This window comes from Stylophora pistillata, chromosome 8 (assembly GCF_964205215.1).
Source record: "Stylophora pistillata chromosome 8, jaStyPist1.2, whole genome shotgun sequence".
Classification (NCBI taxonomy): Eukaryota; Metazoa; Cnidaria; class Anthozoa; order Scleractinia; family Pocilloporidae; genus Stylophora; species Stylophora pistillata.
Window position 1 is genome coordinate 10,527,290 of NC_142526.1, and position 25,313 is coordinate 10,552,602.

The window sequence follows — 25,313 nt, forward strand, 5'->3', positions numbered from 1 at the left end:
TCTTGTTCGTGAGAATGAAGTCTCTTGTGGGTTCGACTAGTCACAGACTTCATTTCTTAAGAATTCTGCTTCGCCTTAAATTCATCCACGTCCTCCATTGACCTATTTCCCTAAAGGTCCTCAGTGAAAAGTAAAGTGTACCCATAGCAGTAAATGCTCCGAAACTATATCCTACAACTGTCCATACATCAACCAAGCGATTTACTCGATGTACATCAGGCCACACATCGACATCTGCCATGCCGCGGACTTTGCCAGCTACTCCTCCAAGCACATTCATGTATGACAACAAGACATTCCCACTTTTCTCGCTTTCTTGGTCAAGCACGCCTTGAAGAAAGCCATTATCTTTGTCCTCCATTTTAGATTTCTGTAAACGTGGTGTACTGGGCTCCAGAACTTATCCCTTGCGGCGGGGTGGGGGTAGGGGGGGGGGGGGTCGAAGGATTTTGGGAGGATCACATGATCTTCAATGAGAACGGAGGAGAGTCGAATGCTTAGAGCAGTTTTAATTTCTACGTCCTAAAATGCAATCGTTGGCTTAAATCTCCAAAAAATGGCAGGTTGAAAAATACCTGGATCCCACAGTAAGCCGAGCAATATAAGTATATTTTTCTAGAGCTTCTCATTTTATTGATAATTTATTTACAATCTTTGTGAGAATTCTAAATATTTGCTTATTTGACAAACTATGGATAGTAAACATCCTGATATCGAAATAAAGATTCAGGTTTTTGTTAAAAATAAATCTCTAGACTATTTCTCTAACTTTTATTTGTAACTGACATTTAGCATTTGCGTGAAGAACAACATGGATCACATCACGTTTTCGATCTTCATTCAAAATATCAAGTGTTTAGTTTGAACATTCACATTAATCCCTAATTAACAATCAAACAACGTGAGCAAATACAAGAATCTATTATGATGCTTGGTTTTCTTTTTTTGCTACATTTATTTTTACATATTACTCTTCCTCTTTTTCATATTTTGATTTTTTAAAATGATATTGTATTTCTCAAATTACTTTATTCCTTTGCGATTCGCTTTAAGCACGACAATGTAATCGCTATTGTAGTCAAACAACTACTCAGTAAACTTTTTTTTTTCCATAGTAATGAATTACATCAAACGCAAATACGTATTTAGTATAATTTCAGAGCTGAGCAAAGAGTTTCCAGCAATCTGATTGGTCGAGCGGTTCCTTATATGACGCTACATAAACCGCTCCATGCGGTTTATATAAAATGTTAAAATAAAATGTTAATAAATGTTACTAAAATGTTATGATTTTAGAAATTTCTCTGTTGTTCAGCTCTGAAATTATACTAAAACAATTATTCGCCTCAGGTTCGGTGAATATTGTCGAATAACCCCCTCGACTTCGTCTCGGAGATTATTCGACGATATTCACCTCGCCTTCGGCGAATAATTGTTAAATATAAACTTTTTTTTCCATAATAATGAACTACATCAGACGCAAATACGTATATATAAATATCGGGAATTTCTGAAATATTTTCAAATGTAAAACGTTATGCTTGAAGTGTAACTTCGTTGTAAGAAAAACGATGAAACTAAAAAGGAGGTGAAAAAATCAATATCGCAAGATTTGATCTCAAAACTACCTTCCTTTTAAAAGGAGAGTGTAAATGCTTAGTTTAGTAAGACAGACAACACAAAAAGGCAATCGAATTATTTTCAATCAAGTTTCCAAACCAACAAGATTGTGAAATGAATATGAAAGCGATCTTTGCAGGAATGAACGCTACTTATAGAGTCTAATGAAAATTCAGGCCTGTGCACAATTTGAACTCATGACCTCTGCGATATCGGTGCAGTGCTCTACCAAATGAACTAACAAGCCAACTGGGAACTGGCTTGCAACAGGATTGCATTTAGTTTTGTTTCATGGCAGTCTTCGACTGATTTTAAAAATTTAGCCAATCAGATGCAAATGTAAACCAATCGCGCCTTGGTCATCCTCGTTTTCTCGCGCTTTAAGTGGTTCGGTTGTTTCTTATTTGAGTTCTGATTGCTTCCTGGTGATGTTTACCTTTGTGATGATTGATTAATTTGGTTTTGGTTTTACATCACTCCGTTGAAACCAAGAAGGAACAAGAAAAGCTAAGGGTAAAGATTAAAACAGACTGTCATGAAATGGCGAACTTCAAAGCTCAAGCAAAATTATTTTCCGAGCCAAAACGGTGTCCAGAAAACAAAAGGAAAAGTCTTACGTTAAAATAATTTCGTGCGTGACTCAAAATCTGTACCTCTAGGAAAGTCACTTCTTCATACCATACCTTGGTAAATATTCACATACGATTCTTGGAGAGAATAAATGTAACTATCATTGAAAAACCCTCAACTTTCTTACGTTAAATACACGGTCCAAAAAATCTTCTTTTAAAGCGGTTCTCTATCCATGGACGTTCTTTAAATCGGGATAACAGAAAAAAAAAACAAATATTTACATTTACAAATTTACCCGTACTCTTGATTGACGTAAAGTGTTAACTAACAGCAAGATTTATGATGCGAGCCAGAAGATCCCTTCAAATTTACCTTTTTCTTTTTTCCCTTCCCATTTTTCATATTCTCTTCTCTGACTGGCGGGCAGACTTTGTTTAAAATGTCTTGTGTTAGAAGAGTAAAAGCGTGATCAACGTTATTGCTGGAAAGTGCGCTGGTCTCAACGTGTCGAATATGGTGATTTTTGGCCAACATCTCTCCTCTTTCTCTTGTTACTTGTCTTTGACTCTCGAGATCGCATTTGTTTGCCACAAGAATTCTCTCCACGTCTTCGTTCGCGTTTTCTTCGATTTTTCTCATCCATTTTGAAATGTTGTGAAATGTTTTTTCGTTCGTGACGTCATACACCATCATGATACCCAGGGCACCGCGGTAGTAAGCGGTTGTGATGGTATGGAACCTACATAGGAAAATGTGATAAAACAAACCTAGACTTAAATAGACTTACACTATACAAAAAAATCGAAATTAGAAAACACTGCTTAGGATAGAACTACCAATTAGTATTGAAAACGGTGGCAGCATCATTTTCCCGTATTTCTCAGTCAGGGAAGAACCAAAAGAGGATTTCCCCCCTTCTGGCGGAAAAATAAATAATAATAATAATAATAATAATAATAATAATAATAATTTGTATAGTGTAAATTCCATACAATGTTCAAATGCGCTTTGCAATAAAATAACACTAATAATTAATACAACTATCAAAGTAAAATAAAAAAAATACTAGAACTACATACAAATACTAATGTTATACTAATACTGCTATAGTATCGTGTTCAGGCTAAGATAAAAATGTTAAATGAAAAAGGTGTGTATTTAACTTTGACTTAAAAATATCCAATGACTTAGAGTTTCTAACTTCAAAGGGTAATGCATTCCAGAGTTTAGGTGCTGCAAAAGTAAACGACCTGTCACCAAGTGTCACTCTAGATTTGAATCTGGGTTGCTTAAGCAAGAGGGTGTCAAGAGCTTCTCAGGTTATAGCATGACTGAGACTTTAGAGAAATCAATGAATCCAAGTAAGTGGGAGCTGTGCCATGCAAGATCTTGAAAGTTAACAGAAGAATCTTGAATAAAATACTAGACCGAATCGGCAACCAATGCAACTTGATTAGAAGAGGTGTTATGTGACAATAACTACACTCAGCAAATATCAGTCTAGCACAGGCATTCTGCACACGTTGCTCACGTTGGAAAGGAAGCTCTGGAAGGTGGGGAAACGAACAAATACTTTTTCCCCAATTTGATCACTGAATTTTTCATTTTGAATAGAAGTAGTATATACCTTATCTGGGTTACGAAAACAGTTAACTTGAGCGAGCCTGCAGATGGACCAAAGCTTTCCTAGAACTCAGGCTTCCTCGATCAATTCTTTTAGTCTATCTTCAACCCGACTAATAAATCTACTTTCAAGAGAGGGAAGGCGTAGTGAAACGAACAATTTTATAGGGATTGCCCAAGGAAAAAAGCTTTCTCACCTCTCTTGTCCAGCAGTATCCCAAATTTGTAACTTTATTTTCTTTCCTCCTGAAACAATAATCAAATCAAAAGCCTTTATCAGAGCGGATGTAAGTGCTACCCCAGTTAACAGCTGCAGCGCATCAGCAGATAAGTTAGACAGGAAACTTAATCAAATGAAGCGTATTTCTGATTGATTTTAGTGCAATAAACCAGAGGTATAGTCCTTTGAATCGCGTGTCCGTTAAATATATTAAAATTTATTTGATGAGCCAAGTTAGCGATTCTCGACAATTAATTGCCTCGTACGCAGAAACTCCTTCAGATTCCTCCTTTATAAAGATGTCACTCAACGTCTTGTGTTCAGTGACACGACAAAGGCCGTTTTAGAAGGAGACGAAAGGTTTCTTAAAGGGGAACTGAACCCCATACAATGAAAGGATAATAACCGCGGATGAGCTTCAATTAACTATAATCTGTCTTTTATGTAAGATCTGTCAATTGCTTTGACACAGTTCTCTCAAAAACGCTCGAAAAATGCTTGAAGTCAATATAGTTAATTTTCACTCGATAACAGATCCCTGTCTAACAGACGATTTATTAAAATCGTAAGAGAAAGTACACTTTGATCAAGACTGGAATTATAGCGTTAAGAACAGCGAATTTCTAAGACTTTCATGTAACTGTGAACCACAGGAACTCGTTATAGAAGTATTTTCGACTACATGGCGTGATACTTCCTCTAGTCCAATATTTTGGAGAATATTTCCTTTTAAGGAGAACGTCAACATAATTCGCTGCCTAGATTGCAATATGTGATGCCATATTGCCCTCATTAGCTAAGAAATTATCGCTTACGTCATATCCACTTCCACACAACAATTTAAGATATTAGGCAGAAGTATTTCCTTTTGAAATTCGTACACTTCTTTCTTGTTTTTGTTTTTTTTTTTTAACAACGCGCAAGCTGAAGTAGACCTTTCGTTTCTTAATGGAAAGCCATAAAACAATGAAAAAATGAAATTCATCGTTTGACACCAGGAGCGAAAGATGTTAAATTTCAATATCAATATAGCCTCCTGGAGATTCTTCGCTTGCTTCATACAACCAAACGCTAATGTTTTCCTTCAAAAGAATCACCTGTGAAGCAAAGATTGTTCTAGTAGTAAAGCTTTGTATGATGAGTAAGCTCCTTGTTTTAAAAGCTCATGGAAGGCGAACCCTTAGGGCAAAATAGAATAAATCTCTCTAGTTCGAAACAATTGCAAATGTCAATTTCAGGCCGCTATATTTATGTTCAAGGAAATGATCCGTGAAAGTACCAGATATTCCTCCGTCAGTTAAAAATTGAAAAAATAGCAAGAGCGAATTTTACGTCGCAATTTTTATGCCGCTAGGATATCAAAACGAAATCACTGATCTCGTGATATTTCAAGCTGAGCAAAATTCTTTGGTTTAATTGAAATGTCATCCAACTGAACCGTAAATATGTAAATGCCAGCACATTCGGTACGAGAAAGTCTTAAATTGATTGCTACGGGCCGTGGTTTTCCCGGCAAACACGCAACGAAATATGGTACCACACATTAAATATAGATCATAGATACCAGCAGACTTGTCTAGTTTTATATTAACACAGACAAATTCTCCTTTTTCAATCAAGCGAAAAACAATTCGAGATTCTAATTTCCTGTTGATTCAAGTAAACGTCTGCTGCATCGTACGTGCTACACTTACCGATTTCCAGCGTTCTGATCTTAAAATCGATCCCAATAGTTGATATGAAAGTTGGATTGAAAGTGTTCTCGGCGAATCGAAATATTATACACGTCTTCCCTACTCCGCTGTCACCGATCAAAAGAAGCTTGAAAAAGTGGTCAAAATTCTGCTTCGCCATTTCTAGAAGCTTGATTCTGTAAACTAAAGCGCTATGTATTACGTGACTGGAAGAATGTTGAAAGGGGAGCGGGGAGTGGATTCTATTGTCAACCGGAACCGGAAATAACTTAACGTGAAGCCGAGTGAAAACAAACATGAGGTATTTATTACTATAAAGGGCCTTCACGCCCGAGGCTTATGCCAAGCCCACAAGGAACGAAAGGAAAAGGAACTGAACTTCAAAGGAAAAGAGGAAAAATTAGTCTTGGTGAGAACTAAATTGCGACAATGTCAAAATTGTGGTACGTTACCGTTTGGCCGTGGCAAGTTGGGTACGAGACTGGACAAGTAGAGGAACGGAAACATTTCAAGTTCGAGTATCGGGATATTCGAGGATTTTGAAGACTTTTGAGGTTCACTTTTGCTAGGGCATTTGGACACAGTTTTCGCCCCCGGGGGCGGGAATTTGAACAAACCAATATTTCAAAGTTCGAATGGCCGGGGGGGGGGGGGGAGGAGGTTGCCTGAAGGGTGGATGTTGAAGCTTTGAATTGATAGACGCATAAATGTGAAAATTAAGTAATTAATTTAGAAAATCTTAGAAGAGAATTAAATATGAGAAAAAAGAGGAGAGGTGCGACTTAATATTTACTTGGAAATCCACTTTTCCCTGACATCTTTCCCACATGTAAATTATTCCAGACTCAAAATGAAATACCCTGCCTTTATCCTGCTCTTCGAGAATTTTATTTTTCCCTACTCTCACCAGTGGCAACAATGTTAAATATTCATCAACAAACTGGAAGTCACACGCGCCAACTAAAGCTACCATCCACGTGCGCAAGCTGAACTGACTGACTACCCATTTAATTAATACTGATTTACCAATTCATACTCTTAATTAACAAATTGGTCTCCGGCTTTGCAGTCACCCGAATTTTGTTACAAAATCTCTGGTACGATTACAGACTTAAGTTCTATTGCTCTTACTTTCAGCCTAGACGAATTGCACGTGCATCAGCTAAACAAAAAAGATTGAATAAACCCTAATAATATATCACAGTCTCAGTGGGTAATATATATTTTCATAGCATTCCATACGTATACCTCTCTTTCTTCTAAACCTAAAATTATTCACGATAGAAACTTTACATTCCCTCCTATAAAGGAAACACTTCTGTTAGCTTCATTTGAGGGAAATCTAAAATTATATGGTTCATTTCTATGAAAAAGGGCTAATGACGTCAACACGGCCGACAGGATGATTTTGTTGCTGGCCTCAAGTCGTTCCCAGTTTCTCTATTTTCTCCAGACTGCATCAGTCTTTTGAGAATGTCATTCGCTAGTGTTGTAAACGCTTCCTCTACATTCAAATTTGACAGAGCGCTTATTTCCACAAAAGGGATACCAAGTCTGCCGGCCAGTTCCTCGCCCCTCTCTCGAGTCACTTCCCGCTTTTCCTCTAGGTCACACTTGTTAGCAAGAAGGATTTTGTTGATGTTATTGTCGCAGTTTTCTGCAACTTTGCTGATCCAGCTTGCCACGCCCTTGAAGGACTTTTCACTCGTGATATCATACACCAGCATGATCCCCATAGCTCTGCGATAACACGTGGCAGTAATTGTGTAAAATCTACAAAAAAAAATAGTGAAAATAACATTAAAGAGTTGACTCATAATACAAAAAAGGTCTACCTCTCGTTGACGGTGAAGCCCTCATCTGAACTTGCAATCGAGAAATCTAAGTTGGAGCTAAAAAATTGTGTCGTGCTCTTTAGTACGGCACTTGATCCTAACAAAGCCTCTCTTCACCATCTGTCCACCCAGGAATGCAGACATAGTGGAGAATAGGCTACATGTCTGAAAACGGGACAAAGTATGGGCTACCTACAACGGAGTAGCATCGCATGTAAGAGCAGCTGTAGCCTCCACCCAGGCCCTCATGCGATGTTTCTCCGCCCGCTGGAAGATTTAAGACGAGCCGGGGAGAGGTTTGTCGGGAGTCTGGCACTAATACTGAGTGCTTGACCACTTGCAGACCTCTCCTTGGCTAGCAATTTTCATTAGAAACCCTTCATTCGATTGACATTACAAGTGATTTCGTTTGTCTATTACATAACCAAATAACATTTATGCGGCACTTAATTTTCGCCCATATATGGCCTAGTTCTGCGTGCCTGGGATGCAACGTTTTTAGTGTACTTTTACTCGAATAGGCAAGGAGCTGTGAGTGGGTGTTAACCGAAGTGTTGTAACAGAACCGTAAAATCATCAAGTGAATAAACCGTGACTCAAGAACTATGGTTAGGCCTAGCCACAAGTTGCCGATGAATCCCCAAAAAGTTGCCGATAAGTGTCTAAAAGTTGCCAAAAAGTTGCTAAAAATTTGCACATTGCTTCTTATCAAAACTTTATGAGTCAAAGTCCAATGATAATATCAGAGGTTCTTTCCATTTCACTTGATCAACTAATAGTCACTCTGATTGTCCGCCATCTTGAAAAACGTGCAACGTGATACCGCTGACCTCTTGATAAGACATCACAAAAATCAACCCATGGGGGGGCCCCTAATTATTGTATTTTAGAATAAATTGAATAAATGTCTATCGAAAACTGACCAATGTGGCTCAAAACGTGGCTTCAAAGAACCTCAAAAAGCCCAAAGTTACCGAAAATTCTAAAAGTTGCCAAAATTCTAAAAAGTTGCCGAGCAACTTGTGGCTAAGTCTAAGCATGGTACAGCTTTGTCACGTTTACGACACGGTTTCCTGAGGGGGGAGAAATGCTCGTGCTAAATTGGTTACAGTCCTGTTCGCAAACTAGTACAGGTATAGTGAACTCTTTATCACCACATGCAGGAAAAATAATGATAGCTTTGGAGAAATGAACTGTTAAAGAAATAAGACTAGCCGCAGCAACGGGCGCAAGAATATCACAAGACGCTTTAGGCACAAGCTGAGGGTCACGCGAGCTAAAATCACCAACGAAAAAAGGGATGGGTTTGATGAACGAGAGAGCATCTGACCTGCAAAGCTTGAGACGTTAAAATGCAGTGGAGACGCGCGTAGGTGCCTGCAAACCACACATCGCGCACAAGAAGAATACTTCAGTATTTCTCGCGCGCGCTGTATAACTCGCATTGCATATATTTAAAGCTGATGGTTTTACTTCCTAAGAAAATTGTTAGAGAGTATGCTGTCTCCTAAGACGGAAAGAAAACGTAGGCTAGGAGATGCCTAGAAATTTACATCCCTCTTTCTCGTTCCTGCCCTTCGTTCGTTAGAGACAGCCTGCTAATAAATTCAGGGCACACAGACAACAGAGGATTAAGACATCCATACGATTACTTTTGATTAATCTTCCCTTTTTTAATTACACTTAATTATGCCAGGACGATGGCTAACGAATTTTAACCTTGAAGCATTTTGTCAGTGTGCCAGGGTGGGGTTGGGAGGGGCAAAGAAGTGGGGTCATAACTGATACCTCTCTTGGCCAGCGGTGTCCCATATCTGAAGCTTGACCTTTTTGCCATCTATAAATGAAAATTAAAGTTTAACAAAAGGCTAGTGCAACAAAAGAGAGGGTTAAAAAAATAATTCGAAACTTGTCAAAAAGTTCTTCGTGGCAGCCGTTATACGTCCTTTCTCCATAGTAGGCGTTGCGTGACGAGACTTAATTAGAACACCTGATCAAATCCACTTCCGGCTGCAACCCTCGTGAGCAAGAACGGTATTTCACGTTTATTTTCATTGAAAGCCGTGAAATTTTTCTGTCCTTTGACTTAGGAAAAATAACTAGTTATTGAGGAAGATAATTGCATTGACACATAATCGAAACAGGAAAAAGCCTTCTAAGAGAGAAGTTAGTTTCACTTTAGAATGCACCGATAGCATTGCAAAATTATTTACGCATCGATAATGAAAGAAAATGAAGAGAAGAAAAAAAATGAAATACAATTTTGTATCAGAAGCACTCCTTTTTGAATCACACAGGCTCATGAATAAACATGGTCGACATCGTGAAACAAAACAGGTGTGACATGTCTAGAAGTTGTGTAACACTCAAGTGGCTTGTTTCTCATAAATCACCGGCGACGCATTTATAACTCATTTCTAACGATTATTGCATCCAAAATAGCTTTCCATTAAACGAATTCCCCTTCTGAACTTCCTAAATATTTTATAATAAGCATCACACTCAATGATAATCACTAACAAACCGTAACAAATCGATTCGAACGATCTTTCTCGTGATGTCGCCATTGACATTGTACGGCTGCCTAGGAACTTACCGATATCAATCGTCCTTATTTTGAAATCTATACCAATGGTCGTGATATATGATTCAGTAAAGGTGCTTTCCGTAAAACGTACAATAATGCAGGTCTTTCCAACGGAGCTGTCACCGACCAGCAAAATCCTAAAGAGGTAATCGTAGTTCTTCGCCATTTTCTGGGAACTAGCATGTGATGTGACAACTGGCGCCGATTGTGTTACATACATAGTTGCTGTGAAATCACGTGCGTGAAAAAAAATTAATGTTCTGCAAACATGTGATTACCAAAAATACTTCAAATTCTTTAAAACTGCTATTCTAATTTTCGTACATTGTTTCCTCAAAAGTTAAAAAAAGTAATCTCTTCGGGTTTTGAAGTTTCTTTATATTTCTCCTTTTAAGAATTAAGAAACCAGTCATTATTTATCAACTGGGTGAAGGAGGGTCGAGGGGGGGGGAGGGTGACCGGGTGAGGTGGTGGGATCACGTGGTTTTCAATGGGATAGAATGGGGGCTTAATTGTCGTCAACAGAGTATAAAGCGGGGACTATAGAAAGTTGTCTGCCAATAGAAGGGGGGAGTCAAAAGGATATTCAAAGGAACATAGAACTGTAACTGTTTTATTTTCCTCTTGGAATATTACAGAGCCTTATGGAGAACTAGGTACATTTTATCTTTACACAACCAAAATTCTAAGGCGACAAATAATGACCGATCCTTAACATAGAAAATCGTATCTGAAACAAAAAAAAAAAAAGAAAAAAAAAGAAAAACTCGAACAAAACTACGGGGGTGTGAAAGCCGCTGAGAGGTGAGAAGTACTCACCCCTTCGCCCTTCCTTGGTTTCTAACGCTCGGCTCTCAAGCGACTCGATTGGGGGAAAGTACACAGAGGACCCGGCCGGACCAACACTCAAGGTCTTAAAATTACTGAGGAGAATGTGTTACCTATCTATGATATCAGGAAATGGATAGACATTCTAGTCTTCTCGGATAAGACGAATAAACCGTAGGTCCCGTCTCCCGCAGGGTTGGGGGCAGGAGACGTTAATTTCTCACGCACGAGATCACTGTGTGATGGATGTCCTCCCCTGGGGTGGGATGGGTGGGTACCAGGGCCCGCAGTAATTGGCGCAAGCTGTTGCGGGGTCCCTGCCTGTCGGCGAAGCTAATAAATTAAAATTAAGTCAAAAATTAAATTACATGAAAAGTCTACCGTGACTACGTGTTAAAATCCTTACTATTTCGAGTGTTTTGTTCTCGCGCGTTTGTGAGTGTCAGGCTGCCCTACGCCATTTGAAATTTGTCAATTGGAACTTGAAAAAAAAAAAAATAAAAGGCTATTGTTTTCAAGTTTTCTTTTTCCGTCCACAAGGGATTTATCTAAGGGTGCATGGCGATGAAGTGGTGATAATGGAGTTCCTTCCACTCTGAATTATTCTTTGATCTGCCACACCGAACCTCATTCTGAGGACAAGGTTTGCCACATCGAGGTACAGTAATACTAACCAAAGAGCACTCAACAAAAATGATCTTCAAACTATCGAATAACCTTATTTTTGTGAGTGCATGCGAAAAGACATATCGAGTCAGAGAAAGAGCGTTTGAGTCCTGCCAAATTGGCGTATTCTGTTTTCTTGAGTTTATTTTAATTACAACATGGACCAAGTCACATTAAAAATGTCTAAGACGATCGTTGGGAAAAAATGTGGTTAGTTTCTAAATTCCAACCTTGGTAGATACTGTGAATGCCTATGTACCCCTCATCGAGGTTATTTTTCATATATTAATTCACTTAAAAATTTTAGAACTCGTATAGATTTTTCAGTCTCTCTAATGCTCCCGCGGGTCGCCAAGCGCCAGCACTCTTTCTGACGAACTAGCTAGATGTACTAAGGCGAGCGAGGAGACGCCTTCCTCGCGTGTCTACACGCTCGCACGTTTATACGCGCAGCTACAACTATCTCGCGCTTGATTGACTGTTTGAAATAGAAGGGAGGGTGGATAAATTGCGAGAAGAGGCTACCTTGAAGTTATAGGATATGCAAATTCCTAGCTAGCAAACGTATCTTCTCGAAAAATCTTGTATTAAATCTCGTTTTCGTACAAAAGCTTTGCCCGCGAAATCTGATGGAAGAATTTCGAAGATTTTCTAAGGCGAAATACTTCCACATCTTTTTTAAAATGTCCTATTCGCGGAAGACTTGTTAACCTAGAAGCAAGAGATTATAATCTCTAACCGAGAAGTGATTCCTTTTCTCCTCCAGTTCTGGTGCCGTTATATTCCGTGTCCAACTCACAAATGTTCGTTTTGTGGCCATCTTCAACTTTTCCTGGAGCGCCATTGTTATTCAGGATGTCTTGAATTAACTGCTTTAGAACCTCATCTATATCTGAGCCTTGCAGATCGTTGATTTCCACATATCTCATACCAAATTCTCTGGCGAGAGCTTCGCCCTCTTTTTCTGTAATAACGCGGTTTCTCTCCTTACAATGGCACTTGTTAGCAACCAACATCTTTTGAGAGCCTCGCTTGCTGGCGTGTTGTTCAATAATAAGAAGCCAGTCCAGGATTCTGTCATAGGAACTCTTATCGGTGACGTCAAAAGCAACGATGAACCCTTGAGTACCGTGATAGTAGCTGGGAGTGACAGCCTGGGTACTAAAAAATTGGATTCCAATGTAAAGCGATTGAAACTCACTATGATTATTAGTTGAGCATAAGTGAGGCACGGAAAAAGTGTTGCCACGGGTAACCTTCCTCGTTTCAAGCGGTAACCGAATCTCAAGAGCCGTGCGTCGCCAACTGTCAAATTCGGAAGCCCGTCTATAAGAGAAGTCAAACAACACGTTGCCACTGGAAATGAGACCAGTTTCCCGTGACATAAACACAACTTTAACGTGAAATCTCTGACCGGTAGTATTTGTATGGAAGGACCCCTTTTGGGAACAATGAAAGAAGCTTCTACGAAACACGTAGATTTGGCTGCATTTTTCCAAAATTGTCGTCTATAAATCCTTAACTGTTCCAAAGATCCTCAAGTTCTCTAGAAATTTTGTTTGAACCTAAAATTCCTGAAAAATATCCGGATTTTTGTATCTAACTATTAACGTCCGTCGTGCTTCGCTCAACTGAAAATCCCAGTATGTGGGTGGGGATAGTGACTTATCTTTTTGCTACACCGTCATACGGGAGATTGTGGTTTTCAAGGTCGGAGAAAGAGACATTCCAGCGAATTAGCTTTCATACGCCGACGACACTAATCCAATTGGCATTTTGGCCCTCAACCAAAATTCTGCCCACAAAAGCGTCCTTCGCTTGGCTCTCACCTTATTAACACTTCTACGTTTCATCGTTCTCACCAAAACGCCTGATACGCTGATAGAGGCGACAATTAATACGTGATTCGTTATTTTCCTCATCGTTTTCAAGAGCCTCTGATTTCACTTGTTCATAAACGGAACCGAGCATTTTTAGCCTGCGAAGCAAGCCTTGGGTGAAAGGAGGGGGGATTGGGGCTCCGCACATTCCGCTCCCTCAATCCCACCTCCTTTCCCCCAGGGCTTGCTTCGCAGGCTGAGCATTTTAAAGAACGATGCGTTTTCACAACACTCCATTTATTTCACCATTTTTCTAGGCCTCGTTTTCATTAGCGTTTTTGGGCTTCTGGGAGAGTATCACAGGCAAAAATACATTTAAAAAATTTCGTTTACGAACGGAAATGTATCACTGAGGAGGTAGCTATTGCTAGGGTGTGGACTTCCGCGTTCTGTATTATAATAGACTTCCTGTGTTACAGTTGGGAAAAATCTGAAGTGTTTTTAAATAGGAAAGATAATGAAACATTTCAACCGGAAAGTGTTCCTTTGAGCATTTTGAAACTTTCTATAACGCTAATGAGAATCCTTGCACGAAATTTGTTCAAAAACGTAGACTTGACTGCAGCTGTTAACGAGAACTTGACATGGCGTGACCATGCAATCGCGTGACGTACAGCAAAGTGGCGCGTTTAACTCCACAATATCTTACCTTTCCTGTCCTGTAATATTCCATATCTGCAATTTTATTCGTTTTCCATCTGAAGTTTGAAAGGAAAAGTTAATTGAACTCGGTCGAAAGAGTCAGATACGAGTAGGACAGCTTTTAATCGAGATCATGCCTTCGAGGCACGTAAAATATTTGCTTTTCAATGTTTCAAATTAGGAAGTATCGCGCCAGTAAAAGCATTCCTCTTCCAACGATAACAGTTTCAGATCATTTCTTAATTATTTTAAGTGGATTGAGAAAAACAAAACTGACTTATCCGTAGAAGTCAGTTAATAACAACAGCTGTTCGCTTGACGGGAAAAAAAACACGAATGACAAAATTATCAGGGGAATTATGAACTACTAGGGTATGATATTGACAACTCGTTTACGAAGTTGTATTGCGATTTCTACAAACACAAAGCAAATATCGCCCTAACATGGAGTTCAAAGCGTCGTTAGAGTATACTGAACCATAAATAGTCGCCGAGCTGTATCGTTAAATCCCTCACTACTACCGGTTCAAAACAACACTCGGGTAAGTTGCGGCATCGTAGCGCATAAAGAGCGAACGCCAGACAAGCAGTTATCCGTAATACCGTAAAAGTACTCGCCGAAGGAACACTACTCACCGATTTCTAGTTGCCTTTTGAGAAAATTCACTCCCATAGCCGACAAAACCGAGGCGTTACCTGCCGGTGGATGGAAGATGGCGCATCTGCCGACGTCGGGATCGCCGACGAGGAGGACTTTAAACAACAAGTGATAACTCAGCGCCATGTTAAATTGTTAGCCTTCTTTATCTTTCAATCCGCGGAGGGTTGGGTTAATCCAAGTGAGCGTGTTCGTCACGGAACAAGCACTTTACATAAATTTCAGACATAAAAAAAAAACAACAAGGCGTTTTCGATGTTTTGTCCACGCTAATTTCGTCAAGCTGTCAGCTGACTGCGCAAATTCGTGAATCATACGCGGATGTCGTCTTTTCAAATAATATTATAAATATCAGAATAGGCTAGAATTTAATTCTGTTTAAATCCATTGACATATGACCCTTTGATTCAAGTACACCGTCGAATTTTAATTAGAAACGAGTGTCGAGGGAGTTAGAGTATATTTTTTCCAAGCACAGAATAAACATAACAACAATACGCAAACAGAGTAAACAATTGAAAAATAGCACCCGCCGGCTAGAGCGGACGCGAGCTCGACATCGCCACCAGCCAAAGCGAGATTGTATTGCAGCAGTCCGTGCGTAATTGTAACCATGACAAAATTCCCGACACCAAAGTCAAAGTGACGAGTAAGAAACTACCCGTTGCCAAGTTGCACACAGATAACTTAGTTCCTGGAGAAAGAAATGTTTCAGCAGTGCATTCAGATGAATATTTCATTTCTAAAAATTTTCCTTCTCTTCCGATATTTTGAACCTATAAACTGAACTACTGATTGATGTATTGTTAAACAGATCGCTTCCCCACTAAGCCGTCAATCGACCTCGTTTATCAGGCAATCAATTAGCTAAGGTCGATCAAAAGGCGGGTAATTTTTTTTGCGTGTAACGCAATCTGCGTGACAAGCCAAAAAAGAAGCTTGCGTGGAAACACGTTTCTTCAGCCGCTTGTTGTGACGTTACTACAGAAGAAACGATGAATCAAACAACACGAATGAAATCGAACGTGTTGTAAATTTTTCATCCATTTCAGAACTTACAGCACCGTTGAGAGAATTAATTAATAAAGTTAGAATTTGAAAACATTTGGCTTTGTTTCTTTGATTCAAGACTCAAAAAAATTTATCTTCAGTCAGAATCGATGACGTCAAACGAACTGAACAATTTTTCGATCAAAAACAAGGGGGGAGGGGTACATTTTAACACTAATCTCCCCCTCCTCCCATTCTGTCTCTCGACCCAATGTCCTCTAATTAGAGGTTTACGCCTCTTGATCGTAAAAGAAATTCATTATCGTGCACAAAGTTCCGATTAACTCTCCGAGCAGTTGACGAATCTCCTCAGAGACCTTCGCGTTTGGCGACCTCTCATCGAGACGAGATTTCAACTTATCAAAAAGCCCTGTCACTCTCGTGAAACATGGCACACCCTCTCTGATGAGAATCTGCACCGTGCGGTCAAACTCACTGCTCGGTATCATGGCCGTCTTGATGTTGGCGCAAATCTCCTTTGTGCTCCTCATGTGAGGCACGCCCTGACTAAATCGTACCACTTTCTTGAAGTCTTCGTCCCATTTAAGGATAACGTCCAAGATAAAGTGTAGATCTTCTAGTTGCTGTTGCATCGTGTCATACTGTTTATCCAGTTCTCTGATTTGAGCTTTGAACAGCTTGGTGCCTTTGTTAATAGAAGTAATCGATAACTTCTCGGCACGCGTCGTGAGTTCTTGGATTCCATCGCTTCCTACGTTAGTCATGTCTCTAAATGTTCAGAAATAAAATAAAACATTCAGGTTTTCTACAAACCACATTCTTGGTGCCCGTACAGGGTTTTTTTTAGGCGGTCAACCGCTACCTTAAGGAAATCTTACCGCCGTCTGTCCCGAGCAACCTCGTTCCCAGGGCTTTTTCTCTTATTTGGGGGTGGGGCGGGAAAAGGCCCTGGGAACGAGGTTGTGTCTCGAGCCATTGAACATGTGTTTGGGTTTCGCTTCACCATCCTAGGCCCCCCTTTCCGCGCATGACCAACTATTAATCATTGACAACCGCTTCAGGAAAAAAATTTCGAAACCCCTGCATAGTAATGTTTAAAATATTGATTAACTATAGGAATCTTCATTCTATTTGAGGCTATTTTCACGGAAAAGGAAACGTCTCTAAAAAAATACAAAGAGGGATATGTTTGAAAGAAATTGTTTACTTATGTTCGAGGAAGTCTGGGGACAAAACAATTTGCATAGACGAAAATTATTTTCCTTTTTGCGTCTATGAATGAATTAAAACAAATATGATCCTAGTGAAACGGCGAAATGCGTACAAGATAGTTAATAAAGTGTTGTTTTCAAGGATGAATCGTGTGAAAAGACCATAAAAATAATCTTACTTTAGGATCAAACCCGTATGAGATATGTGCTAACGAGTGTTTTTATGGAGGGTTAGATAATTCCGACTTTAGCCTTACGTTAAAGTGTGTTATTCCTGTCATCTGTCAATGTACGCTTAATCGCAGCGCGTACATTATTTTATAGTTATGAAAATCTTTTTAAAAATTACGTCTGCTGGCTTACCTCGCTCGTATAAGAGAAATGTAATTGTCACGATCCTTGAAAAAGGAATCAGAGCGAAATGGTATGATATTTCAGGAAAGCACTTTCGAACGTTGTCGATGATTTATCACTAAAAAACTGACCCACCCAAAGGGTACAAACTTCATGCGCATGACCATGCGTTTCACAATATCAGTGATTTGATTGGTTAAAAATCGCGTAAATCTTGAAGATGATTGGACGAACGGTGAACAGGTGTGTATAGACTCGTCTTCGCTTTATTTTCCTTTTTCGATTTCACAATCAGACATTGTTTGCAGTGAATAAGTAAAAAAGCAAATGTATAGCTAAAATTCATTTCAATGCATGAAGTTTGCGGATCAAGTTCATCACATAATATGTACTGTAGTTTTCGAAATTCCATATTTCTACATTGGTTCCCTCATAAGAAGGTTCTCATTAATGAGCCCAAAACCATTCTAGATGTGAGAGTAACTTACAAATTTTAGTTTCATTTTTAAGAATATCGTTGAAAGGTTTCAAGGAAGACAGCACCGAACGGTCTCCTTCGAGTGGAAAATTTTTATTTGCATCCAAAATTATATGCAGGTGTGACCACTTCTATTAGGCTAAAACTGCTCTATGTAATTTTTTTCAGAAATTCTTCTTATGTAATTGAAAAAACACCCTTTACACTTATTTTCTGCTTATCTTCAATGATTTTGAAAAAGTAAAGGCGCTCTTGTATAATGAACCAAAAACTAAAATCATTACATCAGTATTGGCGGATTATCCTTTGTGGAAAGAATGACCTTAACTTCCTTTATCTTCGTCTTTTTCAACAAAAAATTTCTAGCATTTTAACTTTTTCACGATCCGGGTTTTGAACTCGTCATATTCCGAGATACTTTGCGGTGGCCAGTACAGTTATACATAGGTTAATTCAGGGGTAAAACAACCATGCCGGCCAAATTTTTTGGGGAATAACACAGATAAAGAATGTTTGGTTACAAACTCAGCATGAATGAAGCTTTTACCGGAACAAAAAGTACATACACAATAGAAATATGTCATCGTTCAAGCCAATTTATATAATTTTCTAAGTAGCTCTCTATTCAGTTCTTTGCATTGTCTATTTCTCTACACCGCTCTTTGAAAGAAAGATGCATTCTTCATTTACAAAAATGTTTAATTTACCTTCATTCGTTCGCGGTAAATAAAAATACGAACGAGTAAAAGCGATGGACCTCAGATTCTGATATTTTCATTCATTCATGTTGTACGATATCCAGGCATGAAATATAGTACATTCCTTTCCGTGCATTCAAAGGATTCTCTCTTTTATTTGAATAAATCGATAACAACTTCTTTATTTACCTGGAGTTAAATATTTCTTATAGCATGACAATGCATGAACTCGTTATTCCTACAATCAATCAATCAATCAATTTATTTAACGTGGTCAGAACGCTTAGCTAAAAGCTAGTTTACAGGTACGCCACGAAAAAACATAAGGCTACATAAGGCTGTTTTGAAAACAAACTCTAAACCAAAACATTTGCATACAAAAATAAAGTCTAATGAAACTGCGATTGAAGCTTCTAAATTATCTTAATATTTTGTTTTTCAGTTTAATCGTCAAAGGTCTTCCCTTAATTATTTTCTTATTTATTGTTCAAAATAAATTTCTAACATAGTATCAGTGATGCCTGTAAGGCGTCCAAGGATCTGTCGAATTTCTTCGATAAATGACGCCTTGTAGGCTGCATCATCCCTAATGATCTTCGAAACTTGTTTTTTCAACAGCTCTAAGGCTTCATAAACCTGCTGAAAACATGGCACATCTGCCGTGATCAAATTCTGCATTCTGAAGTAAAAGTCTCCATGAATATCATTCAACAGGTTTTCAATCGACGCGCAAATTTCTTTGACATTTCTCACAAAGGGAACACCTTGAGTATTTCTTTCGATGGTGTCGAAGCTCTTAGCCCAGCCTCTGATATTCTCGTTTATGTATTCGAGATCTTTTCTCTGTTGAAGTAAGGTCTTCTGAAGTTTTTCCAAGTCGGAAATTTCCTTCTGAAGATCTTTTTTGTGATTTATGACCCGTTTCAACGAAACACTCTTTCCGCTGGTCGAAGTTGCTCCATCGACATAAATTGGTGTCTCCATTTTACCTGCGCAAATAACAATGTTTCAAACAAATTTTAAATTCGATCTACAAATCCAAAACAGCTAAAAAAAAAAAAAAGATAATAATAATAACTGAGAAGAACGGTTACACTACCTATCGTCGATTTTGAGAAAAGTTTCCTAACAAATGCATTATGCCTTTTTGAAATTTAATGGATCCTCAAAGTGATCACAAGCTCACTTGATACGAAAAAAACCCGCAATTTTTATAAATAAACTTGCATTCGTAATATGTTTCCTCCGGTATGAAAATGTAGAGAACTAAAATGCTAAATTATTGATTTGTAAACTAAAGTGCTTTTTACACCTTCCCACGAAAATCCAAGAGCTAGTTTAGTTTTCTTTTATAAAAATTATTTCTCTTTGGCCATCGTAGCTGGATAAGAAATAGCACACAAACTACAGTTACAAACATGACAGTAAAACGCATGTTGGAAAACAAGATTAGTAAACTTTACATACGAAACGTCAAGTAAAGTTTACTAATCTTGTTTTCCAACATGCGTTTTACTGTCATGTCTGTAACTGCAGTTTGTATGCTAGTTTTCTTTTATTTTAATGTCTAAATCCCAAACTACTGCAATTTCACTAAATATGTCTTTCTTAGGAAGATTGTAATTTTCAAGCCTGACTGTGCACTTGCGATTGATAAAACACAAAAATACAATTTTCCAGAATGATAGATAACATTTTAAGATTTTTCGCACACGAACCAACATAATCACTATTTGCATATTCCCACAATGAAGGACAGATTGTAATAAAGTCAAGCAAAATAATTTTGACACTCGATTGAGATACACATAGATTTGCATTCTACAGGAGAATATTCCATCATCAGTAAGAACCAGTATTTGGATTTTTAACCAAGAATCGGAGAATAAACCATTGATATTATTGACTTAATTTTTGCTATGGTATTTTTAACATTTTTCTTCACAATGCGGGAGACATGGCGAGATCAGTAAAGTAATACCAGTATCGAAAAACCACTAGCCTGTCTTTAAACCCATACATAGGTACAAAGTACTTAACATAAGATCTGTCGCGAAGGCCAGGAAGAAATTTCCTGACAGCAATTTACTGAAAAGCTTACCGTTTAGAATCCGAAAGTTTTGTTTCTCCCGGTGACCGACCAACAAAACAAAGCGATGTCACCGTCTCTTGTTGTGTTGGATTTAGTTTGGGCGCTGTCAGACGCTAATAAACCCCTGCGGCGACAGAATGCTAAAATAGTAAATGGCTAGGGCAAATGCTGTGAAATTGTCACGCCCAAATTATCATCAAGCGAAGGCGCGAGGAATTTTGATTGGTTGTCCGTAGCAGGTGCACGAAATAAATGTCTTACTTCGATCTTTTTATTGCATGCATGAGCTTTTGTCTAAGATCACTGATCAATATTTTTCTTTTAAGTTGACGACGTTATTTCAACCTTTTCTTAAGCAGGCGGGTATAGTTTTCGAATGAATAAATGTTCAACGTCGAACTGTTTCAGTAATGATTCGGATTATTCACAGTGTTTGGTATGGCTTCCTCGGAGAGGTCATTAAATACTTTATGAAATATTAATCTCCCGTCAAATGAAATAGATTCAGTCGAAACCCATATACATTTTCCTTACCACAATGTTCAAAAAACGCTTTCTCCATGCCAAATGAACATGAAACCGAAATTTAATTCATAAAATATACACCCTCCTATTTTTAAAACAAAGTATATTTTCATATTCAGAAACATCTGTACAGCTATTATACTAGATAAACCCTTCAAAGCTTTCGAATCCTTTCCATCATCAGAGTGTTGTATTTGAATGGCTTTCTCCAGCTGCCCATAGCTTGTCTTCGCATAATCTTCTCTTTCATTGGTTGCTTTGACGGAAACCAATTTAAGACAATATTCTGGGAGTGGAGCGTGCGACTGAAGTGAATGAAAACGAGGACTTGATGAGTGACCTTTGATCTTTATAGAACCATTTCAATCGTTTGTTGTTGGATTTCGTTTATCATACTTCATCAGAAAGAGTATCCGGCTTAAAGTCGAAATTTCAAAGGAAGCCGTAGGACTGAAGCTCAAGACTGACCGAAGTACGAGAAGGTAATTGATGTAAATGTTAGTTTTATTACATGGGCGAATGGTTTTTGGAGAACAAATATTTCTACCTGATCTTTGTGCATATTTATCTCCCATTTTTATAACGAAAGGAAGAGTGTTGAGCGAAAATTGCGAGGAATTATATTCCCACCTTCATTACAATCTTGGCGTTATGTCGAGAATAAAACTGAATTTGTCTTCTTTTTATATTTTTCTGTTTTCGTACGATACAATATGTGAAGATGATAATCTATGTGGTCTTCTTCGTTTAGATTTTCAAAGGTCGTTAAAATCGACCTAAAATGAGTGGCACAGTGGCTGTCGAATTATCAAGCAATTCTTTGCACACCAGACAGCTGCGTACAACCGGGAATGGCCTGGAGACTAGCTACGCCTTGTCAATGAAAATGCTCTGCACCAACAAACAGCATCTACAGAAGACTGTGACTAGACTGGAAAAGATGCAAAGCCCTATGAAAAAACAACGTGACGATCTTCTGTTCTTGGTATCAACAATGGAAGAATGGATCAAAATATTGCACGATTCGGAGAGGGGGCATAGCGGTGTCCCTGTTTTGCGATCGGTGAAGGAAGGCTGCGCTGATATCACGCCCAGTTTGAATAGTAACAACAGTGACTTGAATCAAACTGTACAGCGGCTTAGCAAGGCAAGCGTGCCACGCATTGCGCATGTGCAGAAATGCCTGAAGGATTTGAAAAAGGAAATTCGTGAGGTGTTCGACAACGAGAATACATATAATGGCAAGTTTGTTGAAGATATGAGAGAAAAAATGGGAAATATCATTGGTATAGCCAATGCATTACTGGCGCTGTACTATTCTTAAAAGTCAAGGAAAAAGTATTGAATTCTGCTGAAAACGTTAAGTTAACAATATCGTGCCCGAATAAGTCAGAAAACCCACAATAAAGAAGGCATACGAGATAGAAATTCCTTGTAATCTTTTTGGAAGTTATTGTTTTTATGTAACCATTGATTCACTAGTTTTGTACTCGAGCCAAGTGCCCCCCCCTACGGACCGAGAGTATGCTACTCCCCCCAGGATGGGGTGCCAGTCCATCGCAGGATTTCCTCAGGCTTCCGTGACAACTCGCAGGTACCCATGAATGCTCCTTGCTGGATAGAGGCACCGAAAAAGAAAAGTGTTTTCCAATACAACACAACCCGGAACTCTCCATCCGGAGTAAGCCATGCACAAACCATTAGAGTCTCTCATAGGTCCGACGATAGAGAACCCATTTCCCACGAGTTTTTCGCTTTGGTGCTACTCTGCAGGTTATGTAATATGCATATCAGCCTCGTTTCAAGGGTTGTTTGCTATGATAAGGAGAAATCGCTTAGCTTTGCATGCGCTGAGGAAGCCAAAAAGTTAGCTACAACAGCTTCGCTCAAACCAAAAACTTTATTTAACCACGCTACATTTAGTTCGAAAGCACAACAGCCAAAACTCTGACTGGTCTAACAACATGCGTTCACTCATGACAACAGACATTTTGTTTTAAGTAAATACACTTCACAAGGCACACGTTGAGTTGATAAGTCCTTACAGGTTTAGTTCCTTTCGCTGCAGAAAAGCTCTCATAAATTAATCCAGGAATTAAAATCAAAAATGCCTGCGATATCTTAACAATATTATTCACTTTTAAAGGCTAGCTTTGTATTAAATCTATGCTGAAATGCAGCCGAAAAGATGCTCTTCTGCTTAGCCCAGATTCGAACTCTTCCAGAGACACAAAAGCTTAATATTCCATTACATGACTTATGCCTTACTGTTCAAAACTTCAAAGCCCGCCGCGTGGTTCATGTCTGTTTACGGGACGACTGTTCAATCGCACATGCTTTTCATGCTCCCGCCTGTCCCTCTGAGATCTCCCAACTTCATTGAAATCACCTGATCCCCAGTCCTTGTCCCGTGCACCTCTATGGTCCCGGTGCATATCGTCTATCTCTCTGCGTGTCCCTGTCCCTTCGCCATTGACCCTCTGCCTGTCCCTCTCTCTTATGAATCCTGCGTCTCTCATAAAAGGTGCAGCAGCTTCAGCACTGCGGCTATAGTGGGATGGTCTTGCTCTAGGTTCTAAACACGAGGAAAAACGAAAAGCAATTAGAACTGTTGATGTGGAATCCCTTTACGAGTCAGTTTACTTTTTAGCCCTTCACACACTAACATCAGTATGCATATTCTCCATACTGTTCTCTATGCATTTCCTAAGTTGATGACAAGGCGAATTTGTCTAACAGCCAAGAGCTTCTATAGTTGATGATCATTTCCTAAATTCTCGTAACCTTAATGTGTGATTCAGAGGTGACACTGGATTATGGAGAAACTAGATGCTAAACACTCTGAGGGGTTCAAAGGACTGAAGTTCAGTGAATACAAACCTTCCAATTCTCTAAGTGTAGTTCTCTGTCTGTCCCTTAAGGTATTGGAGGGTGGCTTGGTTCGTTGCTTCCATTCCTGGTCAAACGCTGCGGCATCACCTGCACCATAAAAAGCATTCATTTGCTTTGATTGTTTGTTAAATATCTATCAATTTATTTACTGATAAAAATAGAGTACCAGATGAAGGTCTTTGATACAGCCAAACCTACGCTGTACATAACTATGTGCCTTATCATGGCATAATTTGGATACATCAACAAAGTTGAAATGGTAAATTGGCCACCGTAACGATTACAAAAGCTGACGTTTTGAGCGTTAGCCCTTCGTCGGAGCGAATAGAGGAATTGTGGGTTGTGTGTGCTTTCAAAGGCAGAAAATGGAGCTACGTTATTGGTGGGAACATGGAAACGAGAAAAACACGAATAAATTAGTGGAGTGAAAAGCGTTCGTTGATCCCTGTGGGATTTAGACTGCCATGCATGCTTGGACCTGTTGTTTATGCCATATATTATGGTCATTTACGCTTAAACTCCCAGGAACTGATTGTAAATTCTCCCCTCTAGCTGCTACACATTTCCTTGTAAATGAGTCACAAGAATTTGGTGTTTAATCAAGATAACAATTTCTACCTGCTAAGTTTAAGTATTCCCAGTACCTGTTTGCTGTATAATCTATAATTATGAATATTATGGTTACATGTTAATCACACAAAGACGAGTGATCACGCTCAGGAGGTTAAAAGCAATAAGAAACATGGATCCCTAATTTGAGGTTCTGACTTCAAAAGCAAAAGTTTGATACACGAGAAGGTATTAGTAGTTGCTGAAGGAGCGGACAAATAAGAGAAGTGGTCGCAGACTGAGGTTTGAAGTAAACAATTGATACCTTCATGAAAAAGATGTTTGCGATAAAAAAAAAAAACATGACCAAACTCACTTTCATCCAGGTTGATAAAGTTCTGCTTTCTGTCTTCCTCCCCTGTTCTCCTGTTCACTGATCGCTCAATGACGTGAGAACGATCTCCTGTAGATAGGTAAGAGAAACAATTTACATGTACAGAGAAAACATAAATGCCTCTTATAGGTTTATTGTGCTACAAACACAGTGAGCTTTCTTTCTCAACTCTCAAAATAAACAAGTCATTCTTGATTCTTATTAAAGCGAAATATTTTTGCTACGAAATGAATCCTTTATTGATCCTGCCATCTTGTTTGGTTAATATTACCTGACTCTTTTT

The 25,313-nt window shown here is 38.8% G+C and overlaps 7 protein-coding genes across 8 annotated transcripts in view; 1 reads left to right on the forward strand and 6 right to left on the reverse strand.

The window, feature by feature from the left end:
- Positions 1-606: 606 nt before the first annotated feature.
- Positions 607-5,940, reverse strand: LOC148724926 (ras-related protein Rab-10-like). Its single transcript, XM_088729863.1, has 3 exons — positions 5,731-5,940; positions 4,014-4,062; positions 607-2,932 (listed from the first exon to the last, which is right to left on the reverse strand). Exons 1-3 carry the CDS (start codon positions 5,888-5,890, stop codon positions 2,518-2,520), a joined length of 624 nt encoding a protein of 207 aa, XP_088585989.1. The 5' UTR covers positions 5,891-5,940; the 3' UTR covers positions 607-2,517.
- Positions 5,941-6,595: 655 nt separating this feature from the next.
- LOC111332446 (ras-related protein Rab-8B) lies at positions 6,596-10,356 on the reverse strand. Its single transcript, XM_022937783.2, has 3 exons — positions 10,162-10,356; positions 9,354-9,402; positions 6,596-7,503 (listed from the first exon to the last, which is right to left on the reverse strand). The coding sequence occupies exons 1-3, from the start codon at positions 10,316-10,318 to the stop codon at positions 7,116-7,118; spliced, it is 594 nt and encodes a 197-aa protein (XP_022793518.2). The 5' UTR covers positions 10,319-10,356; the 3' UTR covers positions 6,596-7,115.
- A 1,398-nt stretch (positions 10,357-11,754) lies between these two features.
- Positions 11,755-15,132, reverse strand: LOC111332452 (ras-related protein Rab-13). The gene is made up of 3 exons (XM_022937792.2): positions 14,805-15,132; positions 14,176-14,224; positions 11,755-12,807 (listed from the first exon to the last, which is right to left on the reverse strand). The coding sequence occupies exons 1-3, from the start codon at positions 14,950-14,952 to the stop codon at positions 12,381-12,383; spliced, it is 624 nt and encodes a 207-aa protein (XP_022793527.1). The 5' UTR covers positions 14,953-15,132; the 3' UTR covers positions 11,755-12,380.
- A 708-nt stretch (positions 15,133-15,840) lies between these two features.
- LOC148724927 (uncharacterized) lies at positions 15,841-17,539 on the reverse strand. Its single transcript, XM_088729871.1, has 2 exons — positions 17,412-17,539; positions 15,841-16,605 (listed from the first exon to the last, which is right to left on the reverse strand). Exon 2 carries the CDS (start codon positions 16,599-16,601, stop codon positions 16,107-16,109), a length of 495 nt encoding a protein of 164 aa, XP_088585997.1. The 5' UTR covers positions 16,602-16,605; positions 17,412-17,539; the 3' UTR covers positions 15,841-16,106.
- Positions 17,540-18,709: 1,170 nt separating this feature from the next.
- LOC111332440 (uncharacterized) lies at positions 18,710-20,831 on the reverse strand. The gene is made up of 2 exons (XM_022937776.2): positions 20,680-20,831; positions 18,710-19,567 (listed from the first exon to the last, which is right to left on the reverse strand). The coding sequence occupies exon 2, from the start codon at positions 19,560-19,562 to the stop codon at positions 19,059-19,061; it is 504 nt and encodes a 167-aa protein (XP_022793511.1). The 5' UTR covers positions 19,563-19,567; positions 20,680-20,831; the 3' UTR covers positions 18,710-19,058.
- A 599-nt stretch (positions 20,832-21,430) lies between these two features.
- LOC111332443 (uncharacterized) lies at positions 21,431-22,623 on the forward strand. 2 transcript variants are annotated; one of them, XM_088729870.1, is made up of 2 exons: positions 21,431-21,667; positions 21,947-22,623. In XM_088729870.1, the coding sequence occupies exon 2, from the start codon at positions 21,977-21,979 to the stop codon at positions 22,517-22,519; it is 543 nt and encodes a 180-aa protein (XP_088585996.1). In that variant the 5' UTR covers positions 21,431-21,667; positions 21,947-21,976; the 3' UTR covers positions 22,520-22,623. The 2 variants fall into 2 exon arrangements, with proteins under 2 accessions (XP_088585996.1, XP_022793515.2); XM_022937780.2 differs by having other exon boundaries at positions 21,444-21,677.
- Positions 22,624-23,076: 453 nt separating this feature from the next.
- Positions 23,077-25,313, reverse strand: part of LOC111332442 (myeloid leukemia factor 1) — a 9,939-nt gene continuing 7,702 nt past the window's right edge. The window contains exons 5-7 of the mRNA XM_022937778.2: positions 25,013-25,099; positions 24,076-24,174; positions 23,077-23,770 (exon numbers count right to left, since the gene is read on the reverse strand). Coding sequence (XP_022793513.2) covers positions 23,475-23,770; positions 24,076-24,174; positions 25,013-25,099 — 482 coding nt within the window. The 3' untranslated portion in view covers positions 23,077-23,474. The remainder of the gene's footprint in view (positions 23,771-24,075; positions 24,175-25,012; positions 25,100-25,313) is intronic.

What these genes read in the sequence shown, in the direction of transcription:
- LOC111332440 (XM_022937776.2), bottom strand. Translation starts at nt 19,562, where the DNA reads ATGGAGACACCAATTTATGTCGATGGAGCAACTTCGACCAGCGGAAAG.
- LOC148724927 (XM_088729871.1), bottom strand. Translation starts at nt 16,601, where the DNA reads ATGACTAACGTAGGAAGCGATGGAATCCAAGAACTCACGACGCGTGCC.
- LOC111332443 (XM_088729870.1), top strand. Translation starts at nt 21,977, where the DNA reads ATGAGTGGCACAGTGGCTGTCGAATTATCAAGCAATTCTTTGCACACC.
- LOC148724926 (XM_088729863.1), bottom strand. Translation starts at nt 5,890, where the DNA reads ATGGCGAAGCAGAATTTTGACCACTTTTTCAAGCTTCTTTTGATCGGT. An exon ending in GATCAGAACGCTGGAAATCG is followed by an intron (nt 4,063 to 5,730) that starts GTAAGTGTAGCA and finishes TTATTGTTTCAG; the next exon opens with GAGGAAAGAAAATAAAGTTA. An exon ending in GATACTGCTGGACAAGAGAG is followed by an intron (nt 2,933 to 4,013) that starts GTGAGAAAGCTT and finishes TTTCCTATGTAG; the next exon opens with GTTCCATACCATCACAACCG.
- LOC111332452 (XM_022937792.2), bottom strand. Translation starts at nt 14,952, where the DNA reads ATGGCGCTGAGTTATCACTTGTTGTTTAAAGTCCTCCTCGTCGGCGAT. An exon ending in CAAAAGGCAACTAGAAATCG is followed by an intron (nt 14,225 to 14,804) that starts GTGAGTAGTGTT and finishes TTCAAACTTCAG; the next exon opens with ATGGAAAACGAATAAAATTG. An exon ending in AATATTACAGGACAGGAAAG is followed by an intron (nt 12,808 to 14,175) that starts GTAAGATATTGT and finishes CCAATTTTTTAG; the next exon opens with TACCCAGGCTGTCACTCCCA.
- LOC111332446 (XM_022937783.2), bottom strand. Translation starts at nt 10,318, where the DNA reads ATGGCGAAGAACTACGATTACCTCTTTAGGATTTTGCTGGTCGGTGAC. An exon ending in AATAAGGACGATTGATATCG is followed by an intron (nt 9,403 to 10,161) that starts GTAAGTTCCTAG and finishes TTTCATTTATAG; the next exon opens with ATGGCAAAAAGGTCAAGCTT. An exon ending in GACACCGCTGGCCAAGAGAG is followed by an intron (nt 7,504 to 9,353) that starts GTATCAGTTATG and finishes TTTTTTTTGTAG; the next exon opens with ATTTTACACAATTACTGCCA.